This window comes from Aristolochia californica, unplaced genomic scaffold, assembly GCF_029961685.1.
Source record: "Aristolochia californica isolate CCGP_79_NKW_82.1479 unplaced genomic scaffold, dmAriCali1.0.hap1 SCAF_4, whole genome shotgun sequence".
Classification (NCBI taxonomy): Eukaryota; Viridiplantae; Streptophyta; class Magnoliopsida; order Piperales; family Aristolochiaceae; genus Aristolochia; species Aristolochia californica.
Genome location: NW_027182103.1, coordinates 27,461,280 through 27,483,754, shown reverse-complemented (window position 1 = coordinate 27,483,754; position 22,475 = coordinate 27,461,280). Strand labels below are relative to the sequence as shown.

The 22,475-nt window shown below is 36.6% G+C and overlaps 1 protein-coding gene across 1 annotated transcript; it reads right to left on the bottom strand.

Annotated features, from left to right (window-relative positions):
- Positions 1-333: 333 nt before the first annotated feature.
- On the bottom strand, positions 334-22,254 carry LOC137963181 (protein PARALOG OF AIPP2-like). Its single transcript, XM_068810352.1, has 4 exons — positions 22,007-22,254; positions 1,346-1,558; positions 1,131-1,255; positions 334-1,041 (listed from the first exon to the last, which is right to left on the bottom strand). The coding sequence occupies exons 1-4, from the start codon at positions 22,252-22,254 to the stop codon at positions 533-535; spliced, it is 1,095 nt and encodes a 364-aa protein (XP_068666453.1). The 3' UTR covers positions 334-532.
- Positions 22,255-22,475: the final 221 nt, after the last annotated feature.

Here is a 22,475-nt window from a genome sequence, read left to right as displayed (position 1 = left end):
CCCTCATCAAGTGCATCTCTTTTACAAAATTTAGGAAAAAAACACAGTTTTCCCCTCCCCTACTTTCTAATCTTATTGATAGGCTGATAGTTTTTTATAAATATTTTAATTTTAAAATTTTTTCTATATTATTCAAGGAGGCGATACCAGGTTGCTGCAAATTAAATGATCTATACAAGTTATTTAATTGGTATAGATAGTAACCCCACATGAGGGCAGCCCCTCACAGATGATGCAAATCCAACCTGCAAAGCATGCCTGCATCAATGGTAACCATGTGAATGTGTTCCACACCAACTCCCTTACATGATTCATGGGGACTAAAAACCTATACAACCTGCAAATTCAAACTAGAATATTCCAATTTGGTCCAATTTCCATTCTCTCTAGAAGTTAAATCTTAAAACCAACTTTCACATGCTCTTTGTTTGTCACTGATGTAATCGGTATTAATACTTAATAAGCATAGGGAAAATGCCATACAAAAGTAGCTTTTTGATTGACCATCTCTCCCATCTCATGCGGCATCAACTCATCTTTTTGCTTCCATAGGTCCTCGTTTCCCAGGTGGAGCTGTCATCATCTCTGCCTCCAGGGGAAACAGGACCAAATCAGTGCTAGTACGATTGTTCAGCAATTTCTCTCTTTCACGTACTGTTGTATCACCATGAAGCTGCAGATTTGTCAGCTGTGTTGCCCTCGAGTTAGTCCCAATGTCCAGCCTGGCCAATGGTGTTGGTGCATCATAGCTTTGAGAATAGGATCTGAAAGCTGGTTGGGGAAACCTGTCAGTCTGCAATGAAGACAGGTTTCTGACATCTCCAATTTTCAGATTACGTGCTGGCTGAATGGTTTGTGAGGATCCATATTGCCCGTCACTGACGGGGTAAGTAGAAAGACGGCTGCTTTTGTTCTGTAACCTATCGCTTCTTCCCTTTGAGTCTTCTTCATCATTGCTTAAGTTTATGATAAGAGAGGCCTTGGGGAGTGGGTTCTGTCTTTCCCTGAATAACCCCCACAAATAGCACTTGCCGAAGATCCCTGAATGTCATTTAAATATTAGTGCAGAAACGGTAAGAACTGGGAGCTGGTAGTGATATGGCGTCTGCCAATGTAGAAAGAGTGCTTACTCCAGTAGCTCTGGGGCAGTTCAAGGGAAGTGAAAATGAGAAGCTCAGTGCGGCCAACTGATGCTCTCAACACCAATTCTCTGGACATAGTTTCATCGAGCAGGTCATTGTACAGATTCTCATCCCTAGCACGGAAAGTGGGAATCCCAGATTCAAGGAAAGAACTAGCAAAGAAATACTGTGTGCCCTTCAATGAACACAAGCAATGGAAGTACCTTTCAGTTTCTGGAAAGAAATACAGTGAAATGTTGTCATCAGTGGGGGGTGAGATTGCAAAGTTTCTTGGCCATGCGGCAGCTTTTGGTAGCTTTTCAAAGTGAAGAAATGGCTTTAGAGTAGTGGCCTCTTGAAGTATCCTCGGGCATGCTTTATCTGATAGATGTGCTGCAATTCTGCCATAGATATCGCCGCTTATTTTGAAACATCCCCTGCAGCGACGACGAATTACAACAAGATTACAGTTCATATACAAGATCTATATGCAGTATGTATAACAGGAAACCATAAGAAAAAAGTATAAACGAAAAATGTTTTATGTTTGTGTCAAGATCACAGTTCAAGTACAAGATCTATTTCTTGAAGAGAGATTTTGGGTGAACAATTGGAGATTGCACTGGTTGGGCACAACGGAACCGTGAATCCTTTCATGATTACTATGAGGATTAATGAATTTTTCAAGTTAGAGTTCTTGAGGGGTGACTATCACTAGGGGAACATCAATAAATCTTTATGTTATGGTTTTTTTGTTTTATTTTTTACATTTACATTTCTTAATTACATTAACACTTAAATTTTCAATAAGCATTAAATTCACCCCCACCCCCCATCTTGAGACGCCCTGCCAATAACTGTAACTCACTACCATTTCATATGTTGTTACCTGGAGAGAAGATTCATGAAAAATCCTGGGAAAATTCATTTGGATATGCAAAGCACATGATAATTAGATATTTGAAGGAAAGAGAAAGAAAGAGGTTCTTGTACATCTCTGACAAAGGAAATCTAGTGACTTGAAAAAGTAAGAAACAAAATATAGTAGTAAGATCCAATGAAGATGTTGAATATAGACCAAGGGTGCACACAACTTGTGAGTTGATTTGGGTGACCTCCATTCTATTCAAGTTTGATATGGTGATAAAATTCATATATTTCATACTATAGTCATGCAAGGGGAGTAGGGGGAATCAAAATCAGATATTTAGAGGAGACTTGGGTGCCAAGCAAGATAAAGGAAGGGGGGAGCCAGCCCAGGGATATGTGTGGTATTTTGTGAAAAAAAGTCAAAAAATTTAGTCAGCAAAGAAGTAGTCAGTAAAAAGATGTCTTAGTTTCCTCTTAAGAGTTCTAATTTTCTATTTGATATAATCTCTTAGTTAAAGTTTTAGTTAAAGTAGGAGTTTCCTATTTGATGTAATGGAGCAATTATAAACAGAGGAAGCTTGGTTAGGGGCAAATCAGCCTAACTCTTTATTCCTTTTCGTCTTTGTTCCACTCTTCCCTCTCACTCTACTAGTGCCCTATCTCTCTGTCCCTTCTCTATCCTCCTCTTTCCAAACTTTTCCCTCTTCTCTTCTTCTTGCACGAATACTCTCTTTCTCTCTTTCTCTCTCCTTCCTTCTTCCCTTCTCTTCCCTTTCCTTCTTCTCTAGATCTACTTTCACCCTTTTCCGAAGCCTCTCAATTTTTCCTTGTACTTTCCCGAAAAGACGGTTCTATCAAAGTGTTATTAAATTAATCCTTTGTGATCTTCTCCAATCATGGTGAAACACGAGATACATGGAACTAAAATAGCAAGAGGAAGCTGCTGTTCACGAGTTCAATTCAGAAAATTGGACAAATATCTACACACAAGTGGAGAAACTTTGAAATTTGAGAAACAAGATGGATCACTTGACATGTCTAGTGCAATCTCTCATGGAAGAGAGGCTTTCAAGACCTTCCCCTTCAATGAATGTTGGACAGAGAAGCCTTGTCCAAATCTATTTTTGAAATGGTATCCTCCCATCACCACCGTTATTGCCTACACCAACCATTCCCAACTTATCTCCTTATCAAAATGTTTCTTCGATTCCTAACCTCACACATCCTCCTTAACCAAGACACTCCCTCTCCACAAATCTACCTCCATTTTCTCAGTCATCACACCCTAATTCCTATCATCTTGACATGTCGCATACCATACCCATGGTTGCCCAAACAATTCCACTTTTTTCACCTCAATCTCCCATTTGATTCCATACCATATAGCCTCGTATGGCCATGTTGGATTTTCCTAGGTGCAAGTCTAAAGGGATCCAGACAAATAGGCCTATATGGCTGAGGAATTGTTTGCCTACCACCAAACCGAGATCAATGGATTTTATTAGTCTCATTTCATCATGAATATGATGGTAGAAGGTGGTTCCAATGGCATGAAAAGGACAACTCCTCTCTTGGCAAGTGTTTTTGCAAGCTCTCTATGTTTGTTTTGGACCCACTCAGTATTAAGACTTTGATTCTCTCTTAACCAAGCTCAAGCAGATAAGCTCTGTCAAGAATATCAAGCTATGTTTGAAAGAATTGCAAATAGAGCTCAATAGTCAGAACACATCCGGGTGGGAAGTTTCATTGGAGGACATAAGCCTGATTTGGCAGCGGAAGTGGGAGTATTTCATCCGAAAACTCTTATTCAGGAAATTTCCATGCTACACTTCAGTAAGAAAAACAATCACTCTAATAGCCTCAACCCAAGGAACCTCCTTTTCTGCCATTCCAGTCCCCAACTCCAATAACAACCAACAAAGCTACCCTCATTTCCCCTTGAGTCCATTCAAAAAGCAAGGGTTTGTGTTTTAATTGTTGCGAGAAATTTGTTCCAGGTCATAGGTACAAAACATTTCAAATGTACCTTTTCGAGGAGGAGGAGGAGGAGGAGGAGGAGGAAGATCATCACCTCAAATTGTTGTTACTAAACCCTGAAGTATCCTTCCATGCCCTTTCTAGGATACTCCAATTTCTAACCATGCAACTCAACAATGAGATCCAAGGTCATATGGTACATATTGTTAGAAGATGGGGCTCCAGCCCACATGTCAAAGGAAGAATGCCCAGACGTCCAAGAGGCGACATCTTGGTAAATAAGAAGACTTCTCATAAATATGGCATGAAAGTGTAATTAGTTAAAGAGATATGTCTTTTATTTTGTAATAAGGCATGAAATGGTTGTGCACTTGAGGAGAGGCTGTATGGGACTTTAGTAAGATGACAATGGAATTTTTCTGTTGATGCTGCACCATATAAATGATAGGTTGTTTCAAATGGTGAGCCTCACTCTTTAAGGCAGAATATTTTGCAAAGGTGGGCACCCTTAGAAGCCAGTCTTCTTCCAAATAGTGGCACCAATAGAAGCACAAGGTGAACAAAATATTCCCCCTCGAATGAAGAATTTATTAACTATTTTCCATGATATTGTCTCAGCACCAATGGCTTACCACCAAAGAGAAATCAAGACCATTGAATTCAACCAACTAAGTGCCTCCCTACCAGCACATAGCCTTATTTTAATAGTTAAGAAAAATTATGGATCTCATAGGTTTAGTGTGGACAACCAGGCCCTCAACAACATCACTTCCAAAGACAAGTATCCCTTTCCCATTATTGATGAAGTACTAGATGAATTATGTGGTGCAGAGATTTTTTCTAAGCTTGACTTTTGCTCGGGCTACCATTAAATTTGAATAGCTAATAATGATGACTAGAAAACCGCATTTAGAACACATGATGGACAACATGAGTTTCTTGTGATGCGTTTTGAACTGATTAATGTCCTGACTTCCTTTCAATACTTGATGAATGATGTTTTCTGGCCCTACTAGAGGAAATGTGTACTTATTTTCTTTGATGATATACTAGTCTACAAGAAGAGTTTTGAGGATCATCTAGGTAACTTACATGAAGTGTTAAGATTCTCCAAGTCAAGTCACCAAAGTGTATTTTTGCCTCAGCTAAAGTTCACTACTTAGAGCATGTGGTCTCCAAAGAAAGGGTGTCAACTGAACATGACAAAATTCAAGCCATGCAAGAATAGACCTCAACCTACCATCCTAAAAAAATTGAGAGGCTTCATGGGATTAACAAGGTATTATAGGAGATTTTTGCAAAACTATGCTACTATTATTAGGTCTTTAAATTTTCTACTTAAAAATATACATTCTTATGTCCTCAAATAACTGAATATGAACTTCCTCCCCTTTGAAATCCTTGCCTAACTTCTCTAAAAAATTAATTATTGAGTGTGATGCTTTTGGATTTGGAATTGAGGTTGTTTTGATGAAAGAAGAGCAATTTATTTCCCACTTTAGCTGACCTCTCAAGGGGAGAATGCTCTCTTGGTCCACCTATGATAAGGAAATCTCTACCTTGGTACATGTGGTTCAACATTAGAGACCTTACTACATTTGGAAAACAATTACTTTCTGAACCAACCATTGCTTACATTAAATTTTGCTTCCAAAGAGAATTACTACACCATGCGGCAAAGGTGGTTGGTTAAATTGATGAGATATGACTTTGATATTATATACAAAAAACGGAATGGGAATGGTACAGTTGATAGTCTAGTTGATAGTCTGCCAAGGAAACATGACCATACACTTCTTACTCTATGTGCTTCTCTTGTTCCTTTAGTTTTACGAGATATCAAAACTATGTATAGCACTGATCCACTACTCCTAGAACAACTTCTTAAGGATTTGGAAGACCGTACATTGGTCCCCAACTAAAAAAGAGTCAATTCCTTACTCTTCCTCTATAATCAGGTAGTGGTTCTGTGCAAAACAAAGAAATGGTACATGCAATTTTGAGAGAGATGCACAACATCTCTACAACCAATCATGAGGGTTTCCTAAAAACCTTCCATAGGGTGAGAAACACTTTTTCTTAGCTGGGGCTCAAAGCTAATGTTAAAAGCTAAATAGTAGCATGTGATAAATAATCAAATATGACACAACTACTCCAACGGGTCTCGTGCAGTATTTGCCCCATCCAGAAAGAATATGGAAGATGTTTCCATAGATTTTATTGAGGGACTACCACCATCTAAGGGAAAGACAAATAGTCTAGTACTAATGGATACATTGAGCAAGTATGCTCACTTTTTGTGTCATGCAACATCCACTCATTATCAAAACAATTGTTGAAGTATATGTTATACATCTGGCCAAATCCATGGCATGACATAAACTATATTCTTGGATAAGGACTAAATTTTATAAGCTCCTTTTTTAGAGAATATTTGTTTTGCAAGGTACCACCTTGAAGATGATCACAACTCACCACCGTCAGACGATGACCAAACAAAGGTGGTGAATCATTGATTGGAGATGTACTTGTGAGGGTTTGTCAATAAGAAACCCATTACTTGGACTTTTTATCTGCCAAGGGCAGTTGAATATTCCTAAAATACCTCCTATCACACTTCCTTGAGGTTGTCTATTGCAGGCCTCTCCCCACTTTTTCTTCCTGTAGGTGAGCACTACAAAGGTCGTTGCTCTAGAAGAAGCCTTCTAAGACTGAGCTTAGTCATTAAAGGTCATCAAGCACCAGCTCACCTTAGCCAAACAAAAAATCATCATGACACAAGGCACTAAGAGGTGGAGTTTGTGGTTCAGGACTTCGTCATTCAAGCTTCAACCCTATAGGAAATAGTCAATTGCGGCTAGGAGGAATCAAAAGTTGTCTCCATGATTCTATGGACTTTACAAAATACTTCAAAGATTGGGAAGGTGGCCTATAAGTTAGAGTTGTTATAAAAGCTTCTATTTGTCCAGTCTTCCATATTTCCTATTTAATAAACACATTGTCTCAACCACACTTCTAACCATTGAAGCTGATGCTGCTGCCATTCTTTATTCATTCTCGAAATGCAACAGGTTCAACATGGAACCAGATTACACACAGAGCTATTAGTGCAATGGGCTCATGCCCAAATTCAAGAAGCAACTCGGGAACTTGAAAGTAGATGTTTTACAACAGTTCCCCAATTTTCAACCTTGAAGGCAAGCTTGGTCTTCGGGGGGTGGAATGATAGAATTCATAATTTTTATACTATACTTATGTGGGCTATGCAAGGAGGATCTAAGGGAATCAAATTAGAAAGTTTGGAGATGTACTTGTGAGGGAAAATCAGCCTAAGCCTTTATTCTTTTTCCTCTTTGTTCTTCTCTTCCTCTCTTTCTCTACTCGTGCATTATCTCTTTCTCTCCTATCGCTCTCTTCCCTCTTTTCTTCTCCTCCCATGAGCTCTCTCTCTCTCTCTCTCTCTCTCTCTCTCTCTCACACACACACACACACACAGACACACACACACACACCTTCCTTCTTCCCTTCTCTTCCCATGTTTTTTTTCTCTATGTTAACTTTCAAAGAGGAAGCATGAAAGAATGAGAGAAAAGGAGAAAAAGTAAGAAAGAGATGAGAAAAGAGAGTGAACAAGGAGGAGCACATGTATTGATATGAAGAGAAAATTATGAGTGTTGTATTCCTTGCTCTCATATAATAAAAATACAATGTCTTATGCTAAAAATAAGTTTTTCTAAAGTTTTTAATTACATCTAATAATATCTCACTAAATCTAATCACAATAATTGGTAAAAAAGAAACTAAAACTAAGAGAATAAGGAGAAAAATTTCCTTGCACATGTTCTCCATTTAGATTATTTTTCTCCTCTTATTCTTTGACTTTGTTTCAACTATGAGAACTCAACATAGATTCCTTGGTCATAGCTTCTTTTACACTCCCCCTCAAATTAGGATTTGTAACTTCAACTTGCAAATAATCTTGGTCATGACACATGTTTAGCTAAAAAAGAAATTCTAATGTTTTGTCACTTGGAAAAGAAATTGTGATTGCAAAAGAAATTCTAATTTTCTTGGTTCATCTTGCTTGTAGTCTTTATCTTGTTCTCCCTCTTACTTGGATATTTTGGTTACATAAAATTTGATTACCACAAATTATAGAATCCTTCATTATCTGTTACCTCGTACTTGTACTTATTCTTTTACTTCTCATCCTCAAGCTGAGGATAGTTTTAGTTCTTTACCAAGTGATCCAATATTCAAAAAATAATGGTGAGAGAAGAAAAATCACCCCTAGACCAATGACAAAACTCTAACTCCAATCTAAAATGATTGTTCAAATTTAAGGCAGCCTGTCTTAATTTAGGGCAATAAAAAGAATCAATTCACTTTTAAGGGTGGCTCAAAAATACCACTTGGGTAAAAACTAAAATAATTGATTTAAGCAATATGTTGGGGTGCAATTCTGTTCTTTGCAAGTAGTGGGTTTGAAGGCTTTAATCAAAAGTTATTTTAATTAAAAATAAATTAAATAAATTACTTTGAGGAATAGATAGAACCTCTCATACTAGCATTGCTCTTCATAGTTCTAAATAAGAAGGAGTCGCTTTTAGACCAATAGATGGGATGAAAAAAAACCAAGTTTAACACTAAAGGGAGATAAAAAAATGATTTCTCTATAAACATGTATGATTGAGGAAACATAAAAAAACACCAATAAATAAATTTTTAGATAGAACATAATAATATAAACTATCTAAAAATAGAATTCTCATCTAAGATAATTGTTTTTCAAAAAAACTTGACCAATCTGGAAAAAACTTTTCAACAAAGAAATTCTAGAATAAGGGAGATTCAAGAAAAAATATATTTTGAGTTTAAATTGAGGAGAAAATATTTTATAATATAGAAATTTCAGACTTTGTTAAGAAAGCAAACTAAACTCATGTAAGTAGAAGAATGGGAAACTCGTGTTATGTGAGATACAAAAATAGAAACTCTTACGGAATGATGCTCAAGTTGGGAAACACTTAATTCAAATTTGAAAACAACTAAAAACTTAGTCAAACCAATATTATCATCTCAAAAAGGAAAAACATTGGCATAAAATTCGAAGTTTCACATGCAACAAGCTACCAACATGACCTTCGATTTTTCCAATGTTGATATCTGTCTTTGGAAGTATCCAATTGGGAAACGGTTTGTTGGATTAGAAAATAGACTCACATACCTTTTTTTACATTAAATTTTATTGCTACTTAAGATATTGATTTCTTTTTTTAGAAAACTCCGATTGACAAAATCCTTTTTGAGTTGAAAACTAGACTAAAATATACTTCCATAAATTTTTAATTTCAAAAATTAAATATGGTATATGCAAATGCAAACTCCAAAGACAAAAATGTGTGCTAGGTAAAAAGGAAGATTAAATGGAAAGGAAAAAAAATTTCCTTTTATCTTTTTCTTCTTCCCCTTATTCGCTATCTGCTTTTGCTTCTCCATCTCAAAACCTTGCCACTTTGATACCATGTTAACTTACAAAGAGGAAGCATGGAAGAGCGAGAACATGAGAAAAAGTAAGAAAGAGAGGAGACACAAGAGGGAACCAAGGAGGAGCATGTGTATTGATATGAAGAGGAAAATTTGAGAATAGTGCATTCTTTGATCCCTTACATGATTTTTAAAAAAATGATACAATGACTCGTGCTAAAAATAAACTTTCCCAAACTTACAATGACTCGTGCTAAAAATAAACTTTCCAAAACTTACAAATTACACCCAATAATATCTCACTAAACCTAATCACTATAATTTATAATAAGGAAACTAAAGAACAAGGAAGAAATCTTCAACACCCCCTCCCCCCCCCCCATACATGCTCCATGTAGGGTCTTCTTTGACTTTTCTTAACTATTAAACATCCTTTGCTTGAGACACAACTTAAATTCTTTTGTAATAAACTTCTTCCACACCCTCCCCCCAAGTTAGAGTTTGTAACTTCAATAAGAAAACAATCTTTGTCATAAAATTTATGTGGCTGAAAAAGAAATTTTTTATCTTGTGTAGATTGAACAAGAAATTATGATTCCAAAAGAAGTTCTAATTGTCTTGATTCATCTTGTTCTTGTCCATATCTTGTTTTAATCTCATCTTGTTGTCCCCCCTAAGATATTCTGGTTGCACAAAATTTGATTACCACTTGTAGAATCTGTTGTTGCATATTACCTCATAATTACACTTCTTCTTCGACACTCCTCAAGCTAGGGATCTCTTTTTTATTTTCCAAGAAACCCTAGTTTCCACAAAATAATGGTGAGAAAAGAAAAACCACCCTAGTCTAATGATCAAACTTCAACTCCTATCTGAAATATCCATTTAAATTTAAAGGCGGTTCAATCCATTTTAGGGCAATGGAAAGAGTCTACTCACTTTTTAAGGGTAGGCTAAAACTTCTACATGGGTAAAAACTAAAATAATAGATTTAAGATATGTTGGGTGCACTCCTTTTTTATGCAAGTAATGGGTCTATAGGCATTGCTCTTAAGTCATTTTAGAAAAAAAATTGAAGTAGTTTGAGGAATTAAGGGTGTGAATAAAAAGATAGCAGTGCTTATATTTCAAATGGAAGGAGGCACACAATGTAGCACTTCATAATTCCAATTAAGGATGAAGCTTTAGACTAATAGATGGATGAAAAATAACCAGATTTGACTCAAAATGGAAATAAAAAAAAAGTAATTCCTCTAAGAATATTTATGATGAGTAGTTACACCAATGGTAAAGTCATGTTGGCCTCCATTATTTTATGATAATAAAATGGGTAACTTGAAAGTGTGCTACTAATAGAGTTATCAATGTATTTTAGACATTTTAGAGAAAAAAATTGAAACAGTTTGAGGAAGTAAGTGTGAGTAAAAAGATAACAGTACTTATATTTCAAATGGAAGGAGGCACACATTGTAGCACTTCATAATTCCAATTAAGGATGAAGCTTTAGACTAATAGATGGATGAAAAATGACCAGATTTGACTCAAAAGGGAAATAGAAAAATTATGATTGAGGAGCTACACCAATGGTAAAATCATGTTGGCCTCCATTATTTTAAGATAATAAAATGGGTAGTTTGAAAGTATGCTACTAACAAAGTTATCAGTATATTTTAGACACATGCCTTCTATGTGGTCTACGACAAAAGCTAAAAACAAAAGAAATATCAATCAAGTTTCCAAGTTAAGACCCAAAACCAAAACTCATTGAAGATTGTAACTTGGAAGAAGAACTTACACAAAATAAGCTTGAAAACTTGAAGACCTAGAGTAAAAGTAAAATAAAAAATTTCAAAAACTCTAGTTATGTAAGTAGATAACCAACCAAATTTAGTTTCTCAAGCACAAATATGTAATAGAGCTTTAGGGCATAAATTTTTTAACCCCCCCCCCCCGCCTTCTTCCCTGTTGGGGAGGATTAGTTGAGTATTTCTTGGCCATTCAAAGCATTCCAAGGCTTTTTTAATTGAAACTATCAACAAACCCTCTTGAGAGAAAAAAAAAAGTAGTTTTATCTCAAAATAACTTCATTCTCTTTCAAATCACTCAACATTCCTAGGTATCTCAAGCTCTTCTACATAATCTCTTGTGTTTAAAGATTTGGAAGTTTAGATTGCATAGGAGAGGGTATCTCTCCAACAAAAAGTTATATTTTACTCTTTTATATTTTAGTTTTTTTAATAGAGGTTCTCTAGTACCTTAAAGAGAGAAGAATTGGCATTCTAGAGTATGGAATCAAGAAATGCAGCCCAAGCGGTTAGAGAGAAACACCTATAATTGTGCGATTTCTCTTTTAAATTATTTCTTCATAGTGGATTACTACAACGGCAGAAGACAGGACGTAGGCTTAGCTTGAGGCAAACTTGTATAAATCTTGTTGTATTTTTTCCATGGTTTGTTTTCCCTTCTTTCACAATGTGGTGTGGAGGAAAACTACGACGGGGATGATGAAGATTCTGTTCGACATGTATGAGAAGCCTTCTACAAATAATAAGGTACATCTCATGAAAAAACTCTTCAATTTAATGATGACAGAAAATACACTAGTGGCATCGTATTTGAATGAGTTTAGCATGATTGTTCATCAATTGACCTTGGTTCAGATTAAATTTAACTATGAGGTTCGTGCTTTAATTCTTTTGGCATCTCTACCAAATTGTTAGGAGCCTATGAGGACTCCAGTCAGCATCTTTGTAGGCAATGGGAAGTTAATTTTTAATGATATTTGGGATACCATTCTTATGGAGGCAGTTCGTAGAAAGGACTTTGGAGAATCGTTGAATTATGCCCTAAGTGTTGATACTGGGGGCAGGAACTTCGAGAGGAATTCCAAGTAGGGCAATGGTAGAGGGAAGTCAAAGAATGGAAGAAGCAAGTCCAAATTCGGAAGGAATGTCGAGTTCTGGAATTGTGGGAAGTCTGGTTACATAAAGAAGATCTACAAAGCACCGAAGAAGGATGAAAAGAAAGGTGATGTTGCAAATGCGGTGACTGAAGAAGTTAAGATGCTTTACTCTTGTTGATTGATAGCCCTATTCATTCTTTGGTGTTAGATTGAAGGGCTTCTTTTCACACCACTGCGCACACTGAGATCATGGAGAATTACGTTGCTAGAGATCACGGGAAGGTGTATCTTGCTAATGGAAAATCTTTGGATATTGTTGGTATTGGTAATATCAGTTTGAGGATATCAAACGGGTCAGTGTGGAAAATTCATCAGGTGAGACTTGTACCAAAATTGACGAGTAATCTGATCTCAGTAGGGCAACTTGATGATAAAGGTCATAATGTGACTTTTAGTGGTGCTGGATGGAAAGTCACTAAGGGTGCCATGGTTGTTGTTCGAAGAGTTAAAACTGGAACTCTGTACATCACTTCCAGTTGCTAATGTTGTTACTAATTCTGATTTGTGGCATTATAGGCTAGGTCACATGAGTGAGAAGGGAATGAAAGTGCGTCGGTCCAAAGAGAAGCTACCAAGGTTGAAAAGTATAAATAAAAGTTTGTGTTAGGGTTGCATCTTTGGCAAGCAAAAAAGGGTTAGCTTTTCTAAGGCTAGAAAGGAGCAAAGTTGGAGTTTGTTCACACATATGTGTGGGCGCCTTCAATTGTTACCTCCCTTAGTGGTTTTAACTAATATGTGACATTTATTATTGTTGGAAACAGAAAGGTATGGGTTTATTTCCTGAAAAAGAAATTTGATGTCTTTGATACCTTCAAGAGATGGAAAGCAGTGGTTGAGAATGAAACTGATTTGAAACTGAAATGTTTGCAGTCAGATAATGGGGGAGAATACATAGATAATGATTTCAATCGATACTATACTGATAATAGAATCAAGATGAAGAAGACCATACCTAGAAAACCTCAACAAAATGGTGTGGCTAAGAGGATGAAAAAATATTTGAATGAGCGTGCTAGGAGCATTTACATGCAGGATTGTCAAAGATGTTCTGGTATGAGGCTATTAGCACCTCTGCCTATTTGATCAAAAGAGGTCCCTCAACACCATTGGATTACAAAATACTAGAAGAGGTCTAGCGCGGCAAAGAGCTAAACCTTTCTTTCTTGAAAGTGTTTGGTTGTGTTTCTTATCTTCATATTGATTATGTTGCAAGAAGTAAACTTGATGCTAAATCTAAAATAGGTTTCTTTATTGGCCATGGTGATACCAAGTTTGGTTATCACTTAAGGGTTGACTAAAGTTGAAATGTTATCAAGAGCAAGGACGTGATCTTCAATGAAGGTGTCTTGTATAAAGACAGGTTGAGAACATATTCTGAGAGCACAAGCAATGAAGCTAAGAAGCCTGAAGTTATTTAGTTGAGAGATATTCTAGTTATTGAGATTGAGAATATTGCTCAAGAAGATCAGGAAAACATACTCCCAGAAGTAAATCAGAAGATTCCTATGAATGAAGTCAAGAGAACTACTAGAACTGGAAGACCACCATAGAGGTACTCCCCCTACACTAAATTATATTTTATTGGCTAATAAAAGTGAACAAGAGAGTTATGAGGAAGGAATACATGTTGATGAATCAACCAAGAGGGAGTTGGCCATGAAGAATGAGATGGATTCACTATTATCCAATCAGACTTGGCAGTTGACCGAGTTACCAAAAGGGATGAAGGCCTTGCATAAAAAATGGGTCTAAAAATAAAAGATGAACATGATGGTAGCAAGTGGTACAAGGAAAGATTGGTGGTAAAAGGCTTTCAACAAAAAGAAGGCATTGACTACACTGAGATTTTCTCTCCAGTAGTGAAATTGACTACTATTTGAACAGTGCTTGGACTAGTAGCAAATGATGACTTGCACTTAGAGCAGTTGGATGTAAAGACAACCTTTCTTCATGGTGATTTGGAGGAAGAAATTTACATGATCCAACCACTGGGTTTCAAAGCACAAGGAAAGGAGAAAATGGTGTGCAAACTTCAAAAGAGCTTGTAGGGTCTTAAACAAGCTCCAAGACAATTGTATAAGAAGTTTGACACCTTTACATGTAGTAATGGTTCTTAAGGTGACAGGTGGATCATTGTTGTTATGTGAAGAAGCTTGATGACTCCTACATCATTCTACTTCTATATGTTGATGACATGCTGATAGCTGGTGCTTGAAAATAGGAAATAGATAAGTTGAAAAGGGAGTTGTCCAAGAAATTTTCAATGAAGGATTTGGGTGCTACAAAATAAATCCATGGGATGTGGATTACTAGAAATACTGATGTCTTTAAACTATCACAAGAAGAATATGTAAAGAAGGTGATGAGTAGGTTCAACATGAATGATACAAAACTAGTGAGTTCTCCTTTAGCTAGTCACTTTAGGCTATCTAAGGAGCAATCACTTTCTAAAGAGCAGGAGCGATCCTACATGGCCAATGTGCCTTATGCTTTTGCTATTGGCAGTCTCATGTATGCCATGGTGTGCACTAGACCAGACATAGCTCATGAAATGGGAGTTGTGAGCAGGTATATCCGGGTAAGCAACATGGGAAGCAGTGAAGTGGGTTCTCAAGTATCTGAGAGGCACTATAGACTCAACTTTATGTTTTAGAAAGTCAGAATTGGGATTAAAGGGTTACGTAGATGCTGACATGGTTGGACACATTGATGGCAGGAAGAGTACCACTGGATATGTATACACATTGGGTGGTATAGCAGTTAGTTGGGTCTCTAAGTTGTAAAAAATAGTTGCTCTTTTCCCAATGAGGCAAAATATGTCGCCGTGACTGAAGCTAGCAAAGAGATGGTATGGCTCCAATATTTTTGGGAAGAATTTCATCTCAAACATGGGAAGAATGTGTTGTATTGTGACAATCAAAGTTCTAGTCATTCAACAAAGAATCTTGTTTATCATGCTAGAACAAACCACATACAGGTACATTATCACTTCATCAGATCGGCTCTAGAGGATGGAGTCTCAGTGTTACAATGTGGGACCCACCATTGTTGCACGAGCTGGTGGGACCCACCATGAGAACATGAGATGCCATAAGGAGTCATCACACGAGCTGGCATGAGTTGGAAGATAAGAAGCACAAGCTGGAATGAGTTGAAATATTTGAAGATCAAGTGGGACCTACAAAGATACCACGAGATGGTATCCTTATCACATGAGTTGGAAGAACAAGTGGAACCCACAAAGATAACCATGAGTTGGCATATTTATCCTATGGTCACATCCTCATAGAAGAATTTTAGTTTGAGTTATATTAGTCTTCTCATTATGTTGAATTATTTTATTATAATAAACTTATCTTTAAGTGTTATAGTTTGAATGTAATTAGGAGAATGGTAGTTTAATTGTACTTGGACTTTACTACTTTCCTCTAATATAAAGAGAGGTGTTTGTACACGAACTTAAATCATCAAAGAGAAGTAGTTCTCAACTTCTCTCTCGTGAAGATTTCTTCTCTTGCCTAAACTCTTTTTTTCCGTTTTTTTCTCTTCTCTCCTCCCTACCTGAGAACCCTCTTTCTCCTTCTTTTATTTTCTCCCTCTCTCACCTTGCTTGCGATTTCAGTAAAGGGATCCAAAATTCAACACTTATCACTTTAGAAGATCCAAGAGAGTCAAAATCCAACTGATATGTTGACGAAGATTGTTACGATCGAGAAACTAAAGTTGTGTGCAACTTAAGTTGGACTTCTCTCTGAGGATTGAGAAGTAGTTGCCGCTGTAGAGGAGATATTGATGATAGATTAATCTCCAAGTGGGAGATTGTTAAGTTGTGGAGCCTAATTAATGTCTTACGTTGAGTTGGTCATGGATATATTAACTATTGTTTCATTAAGGGTAGTTTTGGAATTTCTCTCTTGTAATGTGGTTGCCCTAGCTTTCTCTTTAAATTGGAGGGGGGGGGGGGGGGGGGGGGGGGGGTGTATTACTGTAGTGGCGGAAGATAGGATGTAGTCTCTCCTTGAGGCGAACCTGTATAAATCTTGTTGTGCTTTTTATGTGCTTGTTTTTCCCTTCTTCCGATTTTATTGTGATTGCTCTCATTAGTTTGGAATTAGGTGTCTAATTCCTAACATCAAATACTTGAGAATCCACCTCAAGTGACTCGCTGGTTTTGCATCATTCATGTTGAACTTGCTCAGCACCTCTTCACATATTCTTCTTGTGATTGTTTCAAGACATCAGTATCCCTTCTAACCCTCATCCCAAAGATTTGTTTTTCAGCACCCAAATCCTTCATTGCAAACTTCTTGGAAAACTCCATTTTCAACTTATCTATTTCCTTTTTGCAAGAACCTATAATCAATATGTCATCAACATATAGCATTAGAATGATGTAGAAGTTATCAAGGTTCTTTATGCAACAACAATGATCCGCTAGAACCTTAAGAAACCAATACTACTGATGATGATGTCAAACTTCTTATACCACCGTCTTGGAGCCTGTTTAAGACCATACAAGCACTTTCAAAGTTTGCACACCATTTTCTCCTTTCATGTGCTTTGAAACCCTGTGGCTGGATCATGTAAATTTCTTCCTCCAAATCACCATGAAGAAAAGTTGTCTTTACATCCAATTGCTCTAAGTGCAAGTCTTCATTTGCCACTAGTCCAAACACTTTTCTAATAGTAGTCAATTTCACTACTAGAGAGAAAATCTCAGTGTAGTCAATGCCTTTCTTTTGTTTAAAGCTCATTACAATCAGTCTTGCCTTGTACCACTTGCTGCCATCATATTTGTCTTTTATTCAATACACCTATTTATTCTACAAAGACTTCTTCCCTTTTGGTAACTTGGTAAGCTGCCATGTCTAATTGGATAATAGTGAATCCATCTCATCCCTCATGGCCAGCTCCCACTTGGGTGATTCATCAACTTGCACGACTTCCTCATAACTCTCTGGTTCACCTTTATCAGTGAATAGAATATAATTCAATACAGGGGAGTATCTCTATGGTGGTCTTCTAGTTCTGGTAGATCTTATGAGTTCAGTCACAAAAATGTTCTAATTTACTTTTGGGGCTATGTTTTCTTGGTCCTGAGCTCTCAACTGAAAAATAACTGAATAACTGAATCACTTCAAAGTTCTTAGCTTCATTACTTGTGCTCTCAGAATCTGTTCTCAACATGTTTTTATAAAGGGTACCTTCATTGAAGATCACATCCTTGCTCCAGATAACCTTAAGACTTTGGTCATCCCAGAAATGTTATCCAAGCACGGTACCACCATAGCCAATAAAGAAATATATCTTGGATTTGGCATCCAATTTACTTCTAATAGCAGAATCAATGTGAATATATGAAACACAACCAAACACTTTCAAGAAAGAAAGGTTTACCTCTTTGCCGCTCCATACCTCTTCTAGTATTTTGCAATCCAATGGTGTTGAAGCACCTTTTTTTATCAAATAGGCAGCAATGCTAATAGCCTCAAACCAGAACATCTTTGGCAATCCCGCATGTAATCTCATGCGCCTAGCACGCTCGTTCAAAGTCCTATTCATCCTCTTAGCCACACCATTCTATTGATGTTTTTTGGGAATGGTCTTCTTCATCTTGATTCCATTATCAACACAATTCCACTTGAAATCATCGCCTATGTATTCTCCCTCATTATCTGACTACAAGTACTCCACCTTCAAATCTGTCTCATTCTCAACCATTGCTATCCATCTCTTCAATGTATCAAAAACATCATATTTATTTTTTAGGAAATAAAATCAAATTATTCTGCTTGCTTCATAAAAAAATATCATATAGTAATTAGAACCACCAAGAGGTAAAAGTTTAAGGTCCCCACACATCTATATGAACGAACACCAATTTTGTTGTCTTTTGCTACTTTCCAACCTTAGAAAAGCTAACCTTTTTTCTGTTTGCTGAAAATACAACCTTCACACAAACTGTTGTTTACAGATTTCAACCCTGGTAGCTTCCCTTTGGATTAAAGCACTTTCATTCCCTTCTCACTCATGTGACCGAGCCTATAATGCCACAAATCAGAATTAGTAACAAAACCAGCAACCGCAACCGTGTCTCTGCAACTAGAAGTGATGTAAAGAGTTCCAGTTTTAACTCCTCATGCAACAACCATGACTCCCTTAGTGACTTTCTATGTGACACCATTAAAAGTCTCATTATGATCTTCACTATCAAGATACCCTACTGAGATCAGATTATGCATAAGTTTTTGCACATGTCTCTCCTTGTCAAATTTTCACACTAACCTGTTTGACATCCTCAAACTGACATCACCAATATTGACAATGTCCAATGGTTCTCCATCAGTAAGATACACCTTCCCGTGATTTTCATCATCATAATTCTCCTTGATCTTGCGATGCACAGTGGTGTGAAAGGAAGCTCCTGATTCTAATAACCAAGAGTCAATAGGGCTATCAATTGACAAGAGTAAAGTATCTTGTACTTCTTTAGTCACCGCATTTTCAACATCTTTTTTCTTTCATCCATCTTTGGTGCTCTACAGTTCTTCTTTATATGACCAGACTTGCCACAATTCCACCATTCCACATTTGTTCCAACTTGGGACTTGCTTCTTCAATCCTTGCCATCTATTGTTGCCCTTGTTGGAATTACACTCAAAGTTCTTGCCCCTAGTATCAACATTTAGGGCAGAATTAGATGTCAACGATTCTCTGGAGTCCTTTCTACAAACTTTCTTAGAAAGAATAGTAACCTGAACATCATTAAATTTCAACTTCCCATTGCATACAGAATTGTTGACCGCAACCCTCATAGGCTCCCAACTATTTGGCAGAGATGCCAAAAGAATTAACGCACGAACCTCATTATCAAATTTAATCTAAAAGGAGGTCAATTGATTGACAATCGTACTAAACTCATTCAAATGTGTTGCCACTGGTGTATTTTCTGTCATTTTTAAATTGAACAAATTTTTTCATGAGAGGTACCTTATTATTTGCAGAAGGCTTGTCATACATATCAAACATAGGAATTAGACGCCCTAATTCTAAACTAACTAGAGAAATAATAATAATCGTGGAAGAAAGGAAAAGCAAGCACGGTAACAAACAAGATTTATACAAGTTCGCGTCAAGGTGAGCCTACATCCTGTCTTTCGTCGTTGATGTAATCCACTATAAAGATGAAATTTTTTACAAGAGAAATCACACACACTTACATGTGGTTTTTCTCTAACCTCTCTCGGCCACAATTGATACACCTCGGATGATAAAATCCTAATAACAACACCCCAAATATAAAGAGGAAACAAGGGCAATAGTGATACAAGAGTTAAATTCTCAAACTACCCTTAATGAAAAAGTAGTTAATATAGCGTGGACCAGGAGGGGGGCTTCTTGCCCCCCTTCTAACCCCCTCGACGATCTTACTGCTAAGGTCGATCCGCATATCGACTAAGCATAGGGCGTTGATAACAATCTTCATCATTCTTTTTGTGATTTTCTCCATTGCCATGTTATGAGTGGCATTCTTTGACAGTGTCAACTAGATCACTCCCAACACCTATCATCTTTCATGCCTTCTAGTTTCATATCCAAAAGTGGTGAATGCAACTTTTTACTATACAGATAATCTTCAATCTACATCATCCAGAACGCAAAATCCATATCATCAAACTTGTTGATTCCAAGTGTTGATCCTTCTCCGCTTGTCATTGCTCTCAAACACGAACATAGCTTTGGTACTACTTGTTAGGAATTAGATGCCCTAATTCAATACTAACGAAAGAAATAATAATCGCGGAAGAAGAAATAATCAAGCATGAAAAACTCAAGATTTATACAAGTTCGCCTCAAGGTGAGACCGCCTCCTATCTTTCGCCGCTGCAACACTTCACTATGATGATAAAGAAGTTTACAAGAGAAATACACCCACACACACAAGATCTATCCACATACTAACTTTTCTTAAGACGTTATTTAGACTCCACAATTTAACACTACCATGTTAACTTTCGAATAGTAAGCATGGTAGACAAAGAGAAGAGGAGAAAACGCAAGAGAGAGGAGAAAAGAGAGGAAATCGAAGAGTGCATGCATCGATATGAAGAGGAAATTTTGAGAGTGGTGTATTTATTGCTCTTTTACATGGTCCTTTTTATAATAGAATACTGACTTATGCTAAAAATAAAATTTTTTAAAGTTTCTAATTACACCCAATAATCTCTCACTAAATCTAATCACAATACTTTGCAATAAGAAAACTATAACTAAGAGAATAAGGAGGAAATCTTCCTCTCACATACGATCCACTTAGATTCTTCTTCTTCTCTTCCTCTTTGACTTTACTTTATTAGTGAGACCTCCTTTTCATGAGACTCACCTTAGATTATTTGGTAATAGCTTTCTTCAACACTTCATATCTACCTTCACCCTCTTCCAAACCTTTTAATCACCCTATCTCAATCTTCCATTGCACTTGAGTACAAGGGTAGGACCTTTCCAATTAGGGTTCTATCATACGGAAGTTAAGTTTCCTATGGTGATGAAATGTGATAATCAAACAACTATATTAATAGAATAATCTAGTACTTTATGAAAGAACTAAACACATAGAGGTGGATTATCACTATATTATAGACCAAGTTATGAATGGGAAGATAATTACTTATCATGTGAGACATGAAGATCAAGTAGACCTCTCCAACAAGGCTTTCCAAAGAGCTCAATTTACTAAATTGGCTTCCAAGTCAGGAGTGTTTGATTTTTATTATCCAACTTGAGGGGAGTGTTAGAATAAGGAGATAGTTTGCAAAATTTAGTATTTAAATAAGGGTAGAAGAGTGTAATTTAACTAACTTTTATTAGTTGATCTATTGTATAGCTCATTGGCTAGTATAACAATTTTCAGTGTTCCTCTTATATAACTTGATGGAGAACTTTAGTGAGCTTAAGCTGCCCTAATCTTTTGGGGCAAGCCTTTGAACAATTCAATTTCTCTCTTTCCTTCTTTCCTACTTCTTTTTCAAAATCTTATGTAATTAATTTCAGATTAAGCTCACACTTAATCACAGTTACCTTGTCTAAATTTGATAAAAAAATTTGATAAAAACATTTGATAACCTATATTTATCGAGTCCAAACTAGAGTCGGCTCGTTGATAGACAAAAACATGGTTTTCTTTCTTTTCCTTGGAAATCATAGTAATAACTACCATAAAAATCTTATTATATTTCAAAATAATTTCAAATAAGAAAGTAATAAGATTTTAAATTAGAGATTTCTAGAAAACCTTTAATCATGAAAAACTTTGTAGGAAATGCTTTCCCTGGGATACTCATGATTTTCAACCAGGGCAGTAACATGGCCTAAGAATTGTACTAACTAAAAAGAAAATCATATGTTGTACAAGACATAGAACTGTGCTCTTTTAACCTCCATCCTATTTACTTTTTACAAGCATTCTTTACGTGGTACAACTAGTACTATCACTTCTGCAGCAACTTTTAAGATAGACTGGCCAAGAATATTGGTAATGTCGCTTATAAGATAGAAATTTACTGTATTAGTTGAAGAGAGTAAGACTTACCTCCAAATGGGATCCTCAATTGGCTGAGAATAGATACTAATCATCTTATCTTCATTTCTCTTCTTCACAAAGCCTAAACAGATCTCCGTGGGGTCTTTATGAGGTGCAGTCTCTTGATGTCTTTTTTTCTCTGATTCACGAGGAGCTGAACTTGTTTCTCCATCCAAACGTTTCCTTGGGCTGCTAGTCCCCCGCTTCCTTTGGGCAGGAGTCAAGTTGAGATCAAACTTAACAAGTCTTGAGCTCATTCCGATTCACTTTTATGCAAGAATTACTGCAAGACCAAACGATTGCAGAGCTCAAACAAAATGGGTGCAGTAAAAGAAGAAGAATCGGCAATCATGAAACTAGTTTTGTTTCAACAGTTTGCATCTGACAACTGTATTATGATACATATAGAGCGCAAGTGAATCTAAGTACTTTGATTATTTATGATTTTTGAAAGAGCATTAGCAACTTGTAACAGAGG

What these genes read in the sequence shown, in the direction of transcription:
- LOC137963181 (XM_068810352.1), bottom strand. Translation starts at nt 22,254, where the DNA reads ATGAGCTCAAGACTTGTTAAGTTTGATCTCAACTTGACTCCTGCCCAA. An exon ending in ATTGAGGATCCCATTTGGAG is followed by an intron (nt 1,559 to 22,006) that starts GTAAGTCTTACT and finishes TCGTCGCTGCAG; the next exon opens with GGGATGTTTCAAAATAAGCG. An exon ending in ACTGCCCCAGAGCTACTGGA is followed by an intron (nt 1,042 to 1,130) that starts GTAAGCACTCTT and finishes AATGACATTCAG; the next exon opens with GGATCTTCGGCAAGTGCTAT.